At 52.8% G+C, this 11,233-nt stretch overlaps 2 protein-coding genes across 4 annotated transcripts; one reads left to right on the top strand and one right to left on the bottom strand.

The window, feature by feature from the left end:
* Positions 1–371: 371 nt before the first annotated feature.
* Positions 372–6,201, bottom strand: MRPL10 (mitochondrial ribosomal protein L10). Of its 2 annotated transcripts, none has more exons than XM_060133619.1 (5): positions 5,889–6,201; positions 3,840–4,009; positions 2,439–2,603; positions 2,040–2,184; positions 372–1,320 (listed from the first exon to the last, which is right to left on the bottom strand). In XM_060133619.1, exons 1-5 carry the CDS (start codon positions 6,166–6,168, stop codon positions 1,064–1,066), a joined length of 1,017 nt encoding a protein of 338 aa, XP_059989602.1. In that variant the 5' UTR covers positions 6,169–6,201; the 3' UTR covers positions 372–1,063. The 2 variants fall into 2 exon arrangements, with proteins under 2 accessions (XP_059989602.1, XP_059989603.1); XM_060133620.1 differs by having other exon boundaries at positions 5,727–5,965.
* On the top strand, positions 6,029–10,807 carry LRRC46 (leucine rich repeat containing 46). 2 transcript variants are annotated; one of them, XM_060133617.1, is made up of 8 exons: positions 6,029–6,439; positions 6,540–6,645; positions 7,956–8,064; positions 8,907–8,953; positions 9,240–9,349; positions 9,539–9,608; positions 9,910–10,058; positions 10,307–10,807. In XM_060133617.1, exons 1-8 carry the CDS (start codon positions 6,430–6,432, stop codon positions 10,675–10,677), a joined length of 972 nt encoding a protein of 323 aa, XP_059989600.1. In that variant the 5' UTR covers positions 6,029–6,429; the 3' UTR covers positions 10,678–10,807. The 2 variants fall into 2 exon arrangements, with proteins under 2 accessions (XP_059989600.1, XP_059989599.1); XM_060133616.1 differs by lacking the exons at positions 6,029–6,439; positions 6,540–6,645; positions 7,956–8,064 and having other exon boundaries at positions 8,577–8,953; positions 9,910–10,190.
* The last annotated feature ends 426 nt before the right edge of the window (positions 10,808–11,233 follow it).

Raw genomic sequence — 11,233 nt, 5'->3', positions numbered from 1 at the left:
CTCTAGAGTACACGCTCAGTAGTTGTGGCGCACGGGCTTAGTCGCTCCACAGCATGTGGGATCTTCCCGGACCAGGGCTCAAACCCGTGTCCCCTGCATTGGCAGGCGGATTCTTAACCACTGCGCCACCAGGGAAGTCCCAGCTCTTTTGTTTTGAACCACCTGAGATGGGCCAGATACTGGACAAAGTGGGCAGCTGCCTTCAAAAGGACAAGCACTTAAGCAATGCCATTTGTGGGAGCAAGTACAGGGAGGTAACAGGCTTGGACATGGGAAGAGGAAGGATTTTCTAGGAAGAGAAGTGAGTCAGAGATGACCTTGGGAATAAGTCTACAGGGAGGATAAGCTTGTCAACAGCAAAACACAGTAAGTAAAATGCATTTCACTTTATCATAAAGCAGTGCTCCCAACTCTTCCACGACATGGCACACCCTGAGGGCGCAGAATTAACACCCAAGCACACTTGGGACCCTAATGAAAAAGCTTTAGTGTAGAAAACCAGGGCATCTTCGGAGTAGGAAGAGCCTGGCTCAGTCCCTGTGCTGACTCTTGCCAACTGCATGACCTTGGGCGGGCTATTTAACTTCTCCTCCCCTTAGTCTTCCTCTCTGTGAAATGGGGATAACGCGAGGAATACAGGATCTAGCACATGTAAAGGGAGCCTGGCATAGGAGGCTCTCAACAGATGCCACTCGCAGCACAATCAATTACTCAGTTGCGCTATCCTGGCACACTGGAGCCACGAGGGGATAGGCTGGGAGGCACGTGCAGCAAGGGCAGTGAACACAGAAACCAAAGGCTTCTCCGCCTTGGACCTGGAGAATGGAAAGAGACCGCTGCTATCAGGTCCCAAGTTGGGAAAACTAGCGACAAAGACAGTGATTACGAGCCACCTCCGTTCTGAAATGGGATCCCTCTGCATCTCCGGGTTGCCATGTACTGGAAGAGATCTTTGTCAGTGAAAGCCAGGTAACAAACGCCACTCCTCACCCCAAGTTCCCCATATCTCTGACAGCCAACGGGGCAGACTGTATTTATGGGCAGGCTGGGTACAAGAGGCTGGCTACGAGTCCGGAACAGGGTCGGGAGGATCCGGCTGCCCACTGGCTGGCACGACAGGGTCCTCCTCGTGTTGCTGTCTGACGTACTGATCCAGCAGGGCAGTCAGCCGGAGGGGCTGGTGCTGAAGCAGGGAGTGGGTCTGGGCCGTGAGGAGGGTAAGTCCTCCTACCAGCTCCCCCTGCACCAGGGCCAGGCTGGGGAGCTTGGAGTAGTTGATGAAGCCCTGCCTGCTGAGGATGGTGTCATCAACGCAGCCACCTGGAAGAACACAGGATCAGCGAGGCTCCCACAAATGCTTTTCTTCTCCAAAAATAATGGTCCAACCCTAGGAATTTGCTCTCCATTGCCCTTTTCTACCTCCCAGCCTTCCCCAAAATCTGGTTCCCACTTGTGCCCCGCCCCACTCCCACTGTTTCAGATCAATCCTCTCCCTTCCTTCCTAACTCTTCCCTAGAATCCCTTACATGATACATCTACCTGGTCCAACCCCCACTAAGTCAGTTTCCTAAACTTCCTTGAAGAACCATGGAGTGTGTGTTTGGGGCGGGGGGGCGGGGTGGGGAGAGTCTGTATAATAAACACAGATTCCTGCCCCCCAACACAGACCTGTGAAATCAGTACTCTCTGAAAGAAGCACCTCCAGGGACTCTCGGCGCCAGGGGAGTCTAGGAAACATTGCTCACTACCCCTCAGCACCCTTCACTTGGGCTATTTGTTTTAAGTATCTTTGTCTTTGTGGGTTTCAATACCCACTACCCCCTTGCTAGACTCAAGGTGTCTGAACGTCCCCTCCGCGGAGTGACACACACAAGCAGCCCTCATCAAATGGTGCTACCGACGCAGGCTCCATCGCGAGAGGGTGTCCCCTCCAAGCATGTCCGCAGTTTTACCCACACAAGCCTTGCAGATGGCAGCAGGCTGCTCTAGCACCCACTCCCCTTCACCCTCACCCCCAACTGGCAGGGGAGCTTGCTCACCCAACAGCGGCAGGAAAGGCACACTCTTCAAGATTCGCACCATCTCCTTGACCTTGGGCTCTTCACTGACCAGCAGCAGGTTGTGCCCCACAAAAAGGGGCAGCAAATTTGGGTACTTGGAATCTTCCAGGAAGGACTTTAGGATCTGGAACAGCAAGAAAGAAGGGCTTACTGGGGTCAAGTAGGAGAAGGAGTCACCCACCTTGGTCACAGGCCACACCAGGCTGAGGGCTCAAGCCGAGGGTCTCCTCAAACCCTAATCACAGATTAGGCCCCGGACTAGAGGGCTGCCGTGGCAGGGAGGAGTCAGGAGTGCCACATCTTGGGAGAGATGCTGGGGTTTGAGATGGGGGTGAGGGAGGCGAATACGGCAACCCACGCCAGGGAGCCGTTCTCTACCTGGTTGGGGAAGACCTTCATCAGGATCTTGTGCCTCCGCAGCCGGTGCCGCATGAGAAGCTTGTCCTCCGCGCTCAGAGCCACGTTCTGGCAGACAGCTATCATTCGGTTGTCTCGGAAAACTGCTGCTATCTCCCGACGGAGGAGCCGGACGAGGCCTGTCTCCTGCAGTCAGAAAAGGAGGGCCAAGGGGATGTAAAATGCCCCGTCTCCTTACAACCCTTACTCCCTCAGGGACAGGTGCTGGAGCTTCCAGTGATGCCCTAACGAAGATCAGGGTACAGGCAGGAGAGCTGGGCCCCTGACTCTGAGACATGTTCTATCTCCCACTCCATCCTTTCATTTCCATTTGATAACCACAGGCTTTACAGCAGTGTTTTTATTTTTTTAATTTTAAAAAATTTTATTATTGGGACATCCCTGGTGGTCCAGTGGGTAAGACTCTGTGCTCCCAATGCAGGGGGCCTGGGTTTGATCCCTGGTCAGGGAACCAGATCCGGCATGCATGCTGCAACTAAGAGGTCCACATGCCACAACTAAAGAAGCCCACAGGCTGCAGGGAAGATCCCATGTGCCACAACAAAGACAAGGTGCAGCCTAAATAAGTAAATAAATATATATTTTTAAGTTTTTGTTATTATTCTTTTTGGCTGCATCGTGTGGCTTGTGGAATCTTAGTTTCCCAACCAGGGATTGAACCCGGGCCTTGGGCAGTGAAAGCACCGAGTCTTAACCACTGGACTGCCAGGAAATTCCCTAGAGTAGTGTTTTTAAAACCTGAGAATGCTCAGTCCCCTTGAACTGGACAGCAGTCTGACCCAGCAAACATTATTTTGATAATAATACTGTCAAAATCATTTAATTATCCCTGACACTGTACTCATGCTGAATTATTTTACCAAATATAAATACAAGATTACTCTTTTGCAATGTTAATTCAAAATTGAGGTATTTTTACAGAACAAGACTTCATTTTCTCAAGACAGTGTTTCTCAAAGTTGAGAACTTGTGGAGCTGAGAACCACCATGAAGTTACCAGTTCTCCACTGGTCTTTTTCAAGGACAAAAAACCTCGTGTTGTTCCTCTAAGAAAACATGGAAGCTTCAAGACGGGAGCGATGTTCTCTCCTACCTCCGCCTGTGTGGATAGCTTTCACACACACATTTTTGGAGACAAGAATGAAGGAAATCCAGGAACCCTGTCCAAACCACAGAGCCCAAAAGGCCGACGCAGAATCAAGTGCAGATTTCATTTGAAAGTATCTGGACTACAGGGTCAAAGTGGGGAAGTAATGATGTGGATGACCATGTCCTGGAGTGCTACTTCATTATGGCCACAGCAACAAGATCACTTTAATCCACCATCCCACCACCAGGCGACATGCCCAGCCTGTTTCTTACCTCCTGGGGGGGCCTGGGAGGGGGCGGCAGGCATCTGGGGTTGACAGCAGGTTTGGGGGGGATATACTCAGTCACAGCCATCAGCTTCTGCCGTTCAAAGTGCATCACACGACGGTGACGGGTAACAGCCTTGGAGCCATAGCGGACAAGCTGGCGGATGGGCAGCTGGCCTGGGAGAAGAAAGGGCCATATGGTGAGAAGCAGCCTCTTAGTCTGCACCAGATGGACAAAACCCACCCCCTAGGCACAAACAACCAGAGTTCACAGAGCTAGCCTCAGCACTGAGTGGGACAAGGAACTATGCTAGAAAGCCTGAATCCCCGAACCTTCTCTTCTCTTTAATTGGTGACCTTAGCTCAGGTGCTTGATCCTTGGAGGTGCCCATTTCTCCAGCTCTTTATGCAGAGATAAGGAAAAAAATGAGAACAAAGGAGAAAGTATTTTGAATACATTTTAAAAAGGAGGAGAGAGCTGGGCAAATGTTTTCTTAAATGACCAAATAAAAATTTTAAGTTTGAGAGCCATGTGGCCTATCGCTACTACTCAGCTCTGCCACTGTATGATGGAAGTAACCATAGACAATATGTAAACAAACAGATGTAGCTGTGTTCCAATACAACTATGTAGGAAAGATGGTGACTAGCCCTGCCATAGTTTGCCAACCCCTGCTATAAGCCAGTGGTTCTCAAAGTGTGCACCACCACCACCCCTCCCCAACCCAACATCAGCATCACCCAGGAACTTGTTAGGAAATCAAGTTCTCGGGCCCCGTCCTAGATCTACTGAGTCAGTAGCTCTGGAGCGGAGCCCAGAAAACAGTGTTAACAAGCCCTGCAGGTAACGCTGATGCTGGCTAAAGTTTGAGAACCACTGCTCTACGCATTGCTCCTTCCCCTGTGATTTGAAGCAAGAGGGAAAAGTTATACTGTCCTCACAGCTCCCCCAAACAAGTCTCCCTCCTCTCTATGCTTCTTGTTTACAGGCATTGCTGGAGAGCACCCCTCAGAAGACAAGGGAGCCACTCGAAAGCCCTAAGCCAAGGTAACCGCTTCACGCTCAACAAAAGGACCCAAGCTAGAGCTTCCCACTTTCAGCCCTTCCCAAGGCCGGAATAGGATCTCAGAGAAAGGTGCAGCCAGAAGGTGGCTCTGACAGTCAGAGAGCATGGAGAATTGCTTAAGTGAGAGGTTTTCTTGCCAGTGGCCACAAAACCTAACTGTTAAGTTAAATCAGATGGAACAAGATTTTTCAAAAATTTTTGCAGTTTTATTGAGATATAATTGACACACATGGAACCAGATTTTAATCTCTCTCCTGCCACTTACTAGCTGTGACCTTGACCAGTCACTCAATTGGTCTAAACTTGAGTTTCTTAATCTGTAAAGAGGGGAAGATAACGCTTTCTTCAAAGGACGCTTTAAGGTTTAAATGAAATAATACATGTAAAGTATTTATCACTGTGCCTGACCTATATTACGTACTCAAAATCATTCATTAAACAAATATCTATAGCATGCCTATTAATGTCAGGCACCATGCCACATGCTGGCTATGCTGAATGAACATGGGTTCTGCCATTACAGAGTTTATAGTCTGAGAAAACAACAAATAAAGAAATGCTAAATTAGATTGTGATAAGGCGAAGGGGTCAGTAAACAGGGTGAGAGATACAGATTTAACAGGGGAAAACTTTGCGGAGGGTGGCGAGGGAAGGCCTGAGATGACATTTAGGCTGAGACCTTAAGGAATCTCTGGAGGCAGAAAGAGCTGGGTGGTGGGCTAGAGAAACCCCAAACAAGGCAGGGGGACTGGGGCGTCGAGAATAAATACTGTAGTTGTCGCTGACGTTTTTGCTGTGTTGTCGTTATTACTAGAGTCTGGACTCACAGGAAATTAGATGGGGGAAGGAGGCCGGCGATCTAGCTGGGGTCAGGGGTCATCAGGAGGTGTCTGGGATCAGAGATTTCGGGACGGGATTAGTAGTAGAGGAGGGAGACGAGTAGAGAGCATCGGCCGGAACGCGCCGAGAAGACGTGGGCCGCTCCTTACCCGCCTGGGGCAGGAGACCCCCTCGCAGCATCCCAGCCACGGCCGCAGCCATCGCCACCGGAAGAACGGCGCGGAGCCTAGCGAGACGGAAGGAGCTAAGGACTGTGGGTAGTCCCAGGGCCGGAAGCGGAGGGCGGAGCCGCCGGCTGGAGCAGCAACACGAATGCGCCGAGCCCGGCACCGGCGAGCCCGCCCTCCCGGATGACCCATCTGGCGTCCAGTCTCCTAGCAACGACGCTAGACTCCTCCAACCGCTCTTGCCATCCGCACGCGCCACCATCTACCTACAAGCCCCCTGTAGGCGGCCAGTAAAGCCCCTATACACCCCTCAAACTCCAGACCCTCCACTTCGATTTACTTTCGTCTTCTATGCCACCCCAACAATTTGCTCTGAATCAACCCCTTTCCTTTGTCCCCCAATTCTCTGAGCTTCTCTATCCTCATACCATCCTGGGGCTCCATTCCTCCATTCCCAGGGGCTGTCCAAGCTGCTCTGCTCCTCTTCGTTCAAATCCCTCCCCAAGCCAGCAGCTTTTAGATCATGCCTGGAGGTGAGTAGGGAGGTGGGATGTTGGGTAGAACAATTGACTAACAGTAGAGTCAGGCCTCCAAGAATCAGGAAATGTAACAATTGGACTCTTCTTTTCACAGATAAGCCTGCCCAGAGTCCAGAGGAAGGCGGTGTGTGCATTACTGAAGCCCTTATCACTAAGCGGAATTTGGCCTTCCCTGAGGATGAGGACCTGTCAGAGAAAATGTGAGTGCATGGGAGAGGAAAGGGGTGCTGGAATATTGAAACACACAGGATGACCAGTCCCCTGAGCTCTACTGATCTGTCAACTTACCTTTCTTTGTCCCTCTCTTTACTTAACTCCACACATTCAGTCAGTGGCAATGTCCAACTTATTCTCCCTCCTTAAAAATCATTCTATTTCTTTTTCACCATGCCCACTCAATTGCTTTAAGTCAGGTCTTAAATAAGTCATCACCTCTCAACAAACTCCTAATTAGTCTCTCTACCCCCAGTCCAGGCACCTTATACTGTTGCCAAAGTGATCCTTTTAAATGACAAATCTGATAGAACCTGACTCCCTGGTACCTCCAGAATAAAATCCAAACACCTTAGCCTGAGTTGACCTCTGCTGCCTTTTCAGCCTTATTTCTTGCCACTCTCCATAAGTGTGTGATTTCTCTAAGACCCCGTGTTCTCACATCTTAGCACCTTACTACTCAGAGTGGTGCTGGGACGAGTGGGAAGCATCTGCATCACTTAGGAGCTTGTTAGAAATGAAGAGTCTCAGGCCCACCTACTGAATCAGAATCTGAACTTTAACAAGACCCCCTAAGGGATTCATGGGCACATTAAAGTTCAAGAAAGTCTGGATTCGCACATACTATACCTTCTGCTTGAAATGCCTTCTCCTCATCCCCCCTCACCTTCCTGGCTAACGCGTACTCATATGTCACCTCCTCCAGGAAGCATTCCCTGAACACCCCAGTCTGAATGCAGTGTATAATCCATGGACTCCCTTAGTCCCTTGCACATGCCTCTGTCATCCACTTGTCATAGATGTTTGGCCAGCTTCCCTAGTAGTGATGGGCAGGGACTCTTTCATTTGTCTCTGATGGGCACTTACTAAATGTTTGGGGATTAATGAATGGGTGGGTGGAACAAGTGATCTTCCCTCCGTGGACCACTCAGAAGGGAGGTGAGGAAGGATCTTCCTGCAGAGATTGTCCCCTCTCTGTCCCAGCCCAACCTGGCTGGAGGAAGTCTTCCCCTGCCTCTGCAGGAACCGTAAGCTGCCATCACCCAGTTTCCCAGTCCAAGGGCCCTTACTCACCTCTCACTCTTATCTCTCCCAGTGCTACTGGCAGATACCCAGGTCTCCAAGTCAACCCAGGTTCCCCGATCTAGACCCCGCCTCATGAGTCAAGCAGGTGTCCCTGACATCTGAGCAATCACTGAGCCATCCACCCCCTCCTTGAAACACCCTCCCCTCCGTCTTCCTCCTAAGAGACCACAGAAGTGGCCTTGTTAGCCAACCCTGCTGACCGTTTGCCCAGGTTCCACACGCTTGCTGAACTGCAGACTGTCCGCCTGGACCGGGAGGGAATTACCACTATCAGGAACCTAGAGGGCTTCCAGAATCTTCACAGCCTCTATCTGCAAGGGGTAACTTCCTGCCTCCTGCCCTTACTCCTCCCTGTGGACAGGACTGCATCCCCTGTGAGCCATGTCTGTCTAATCTGAAAGGAGCCAACCAGGTCATCTTGCCCATTTACTGGTGTTCAGGCAGGCAGACCTTCATAGAAACTGTTTCCAGATGAATCAGGAATTATCTTGAATTGAAAGACCAATCCACCCAAAAGACATGCTGACCATGCTCTTGAGTCACTGTTTTTTTGTCAGACAATTCTCTTGTTCTAGAAGTCCTTCTTGATGTCTGCCCTAAATCTCTCACGTTATATAGCTCAAGTCCATTTCCTGTTTTGAAAAAAAGGAAGAAGGAACCACGAGATTCCTCAGCATCCTTCAGAACCTTGAAGGCTTTTTGGTGGTGGTGGTAGTGGGGGTGGGTGGGTGGTTGATCTCCAGCCTCCCTCAGGTTGAATATACCCAGATCCCTTAACCTTCCCCCACAGAAACCTGACAGACCAAAGTAGTATAGGTACACTGTCCCCTCCATGTGTGTAATCCACCACCAAAGCCTTTTCCCTTTCCCCGTTTCCCCTTGGTTTCCTTCTCTGATGTCCAGGTCACTCTTTGGTTGTGGGGTGATCAGGGTACTTAAATCAAATTTAGCCCAGCCCCAAGTTTATGCCCTCAACCATCCACCTGGAGAAAACAAATCACCCCAAGGTAGTGACAACCAGTTCAAGAAGTGGGATGATCATTCCCAAAGTGCCACATCTCCAGCCTCAAGAGTAGACTTGGTCTTGGGGCTTTGTCCCTTTAAAAGGCCCCCCATTCAGCTGACCTCAGCTTGGTTTCCCCAACTCGGTTTCTTCCTGCAGAATAAGATCGAGCGAATTGAGAACCTGGCCTGCGTCCCCTCCTTACGGTACGTGGTGCCAGGGCTCAGGCAGGGTCGGGGGAGGGAAGAAGAGGGAGGATGAAGGCGAGGAACCTGGTAATACCCCGAAGAACTGGCTCAGATCTCCCCAAGCCCAGCTGCTGGTCAGCCGAGGACCCTGCAAGCCTAGCTCTGCTTCCCTCACCCCAGAAGGCCATGCGTCCCCACTTCTCATCCGGCTGCCTAGCCAGGGGGCCCCGGACGCCTGGTGCCCCTGTCCCCCGCTTCAGCTGTTCTGTGATTCAGCTGTCTCTCCCCCTCCCTTCCCCTACAGCTTCCTGTCTCTGGCAGGAAACCGAATCAGGCAGGTGGAAAACCTCCGCGACCTCCCACACCTCCAGTTTCTGGACCTTTCTGAGAACCTGATAGAAATACTGAAGCTGGGTAGGAACGTCCTTGCCCTGGCTCATGGAATAAGTCCCGGTGGTGCCCTCCCTTCTCTCTGCTCTCCCTCCCCGTGCCTGCATTATCGGCACATCCTCCGGGGCTCTGGGGGGCTGTGCAAAGAGGCAGTGGCTTTAGACAGGAAGGTGGGTGTGAGAACCTCATTATTCCTCTCTTTGCTGTGTGCAGATGAATTCCCCGAGAGCCTTCTCATCCTCAACCTGACTGGAAACAGCTGCACCAACCAGGAGAGCTACAGGTGAGGAGGAAGTGAAGGTGGGAAGAGAGGGGTGATGGCCTGCAAACCTGGGGGGGGGGCATCCCTGGCACCTTCTCCACCCTCACTCCAGCTCGAGTTGGGCCCCTTTGGCCTTCCCACCCCCCATAACTCCACTTGGGGCCTGCCCTCAGCTGGCTGGCCTGACCACAGGCCTATCTTCCAGCTCGAGAACACCTCCCCTCCTGGCGTGGCAGCTGTGGCTTGTGTCTGTGCATCCTCCCAGGCTCCACGCGCAGGCGTGCCCTTCTGAGTGGTAGCCTCTGTTCTTTCTGCCCTGCAGGAGGCTGGTGACAGAAGCCCTGCCACTGCTCCTGGACCTAGACGGGCAGCCTGTGGCAGAGCGCTGGACCTCGGACGAGGAGGATAAAGCCTCAAGCAATGAGGACGAGGAGTTCCCAGAGCTGAGAGGCCCGTTTTGCTCAGAGCGAGGTGACCCTGCTTTCCAAGGCTTGCAGCCTCCCCAGAGCACACCCCTGCCTGCCCTGTGGGATCTGGGAGAAGCTAAGACAGCGGTGGTGTCTGGGGACGTGGTCCCAGGGCCAGACCAGTCTGGGCATGCAGGTGACTCGTCCTCCCCACCCCATCTTAGGCTCCTCCTCATTAGGGATGGTAGGGGAGAGTCTGTTCCTGCTAAGCCCAGGGCTCCATCTACCACCCACCGTCCTGGCCCCTCACAGGCTTCCTCAAGGAGCTGGAGCAGGAGACGAGCAGGCACCGGGAGCACAGGCAGCAGACAGCCCTGCTGGAGCACCTACTGAGGGTGGAGATGCGGCCCGCCCTCACCGACCTCCCACCGCTGCCAGGAGCACCCATGGCCGGGAACAGCAGCCCTTCCGTCCCTCCCAGGCAAGGGAAGGAGACGTCCCCGGAGCCCGTCTCCTTGCCACAAGCCTCCTCTGCCACCAAGAAACCATGCCTTCCGGCTTCCAGGAGCCAGCAAAGCACTGTTCAGGCAGGGAAGGGGGCCAGAGGGGCCGCAGCTGCCAAGGCCTCGCCGGCTGGGGCCCCCAGCACGACCAAAACCGTGACCAAAAAAATCAAGAAGTGAAGCGCAGCCCATTGCTACCAGCAAAGCCCCAGGAACACGGACGAACGAAGAGTGGAGTGGGTCTCCCCTCCCCCTCAGAGCCCTCGCCTGTGACAGGAGCCTGCCCCCAGTAAAGTATCCCCAGGCCCTGCATGTGTCTTCCGTGTCACTTGGGGGAATCTCAGGGGAAGCTGTCGGTAAAAGCACCCAGAAACAGTGGCAGGAACACAGAGCCTGATTCCAAAGAATAGGATCTTGCAGGAACTACCCAGGGGACTGGCACCCCGTCTCAGGCCATCTCGCGGGGCACACATCTCACCGCCCCCCCTAGGGAGTGCCCTTCGGAGGTTCAGGTCAAGGACCAAAAAGCCGGTTCTAATCCTCCCCACGTAGCGGCCACCCGTGCCAGGCATGCATGCTCCTCCGTGTACACACACCCACACGCCTGGCGGCCACCTCCTCTCCCCACAGGGCCCCCCAAGACCTTCACCAAGTCAGAAGAATGCACCGCCCAGCAAGGCACCCAGAGGCCCTGCAGCCACCTCAGGGCTGCCCTTTGCCCTCTCCTGGCTCTCCC

Source organism: Lagenorhynchus albirostris, chromosome 20 (assembly GCF_949774975.1).
Source record: "Lagenorhynchus albirostris chromosome 20, mLagAlb1.1, whole genome shotgun sequence".
NCBI classification, from domain to species: Eukaryota; Metazoa; Chordata; class Mammalia; order Artiodactyla; family Delphinidae; genus Lagenorhynchus; species Lagenorhynchus albirostris.
Note: the sequence above shows the minus strand (reverse complement) of the source record. Positions and strands in the feature narration are given on the sequence as shown.

Bases quoted from the DNA above. Each gene is read 5' to 3' on its own strand.
- MRPL10 (XM_060133619.1), bottom strand. From the start codon at position 6,168: ATGGTGGCGCGTGCGGATGGCAAGAGCGGTTGGAGGAGTCTAGCGTCG. The intron at 2,185-2,438 runs GTAGAGAACGGC...TTGCTGTTCCAG, and splicing joins TGAAGGTCTTCCCCAACCAG to ATCCTAAAGTCCTTCCTGGA. The intron at 1,321-2,039 runs GTGAGCAAGCTC...GTGTTCTTCCAG, and splicing joins GCCTTTCCTGCCGCTGTTGG to GTGGCTGCGTTGATGACACC.
- LRRC46 (XM_060133616.1), top strand. From the start codon at position 8,577: ATGTGTGTAATCCACCACCAAAGCCTTTTCCCTTTCCCCGTTTCCCCT. The intron at 9,350-9,538 runs GTAGGAACGTCC...TGCTGTGTGCAG, and splicing joins GATAGAAATACTGAAGCTGG to ATGAATTCCCCGAGAGCCTT. The intron at 10,191-10,306 runs GTGACTCGTCCT...GGCCCCTCACAG, and splicing joins AGACCAGTCTGGGCATGCAG to GCTTCCTCAAGGAGCTGGAG.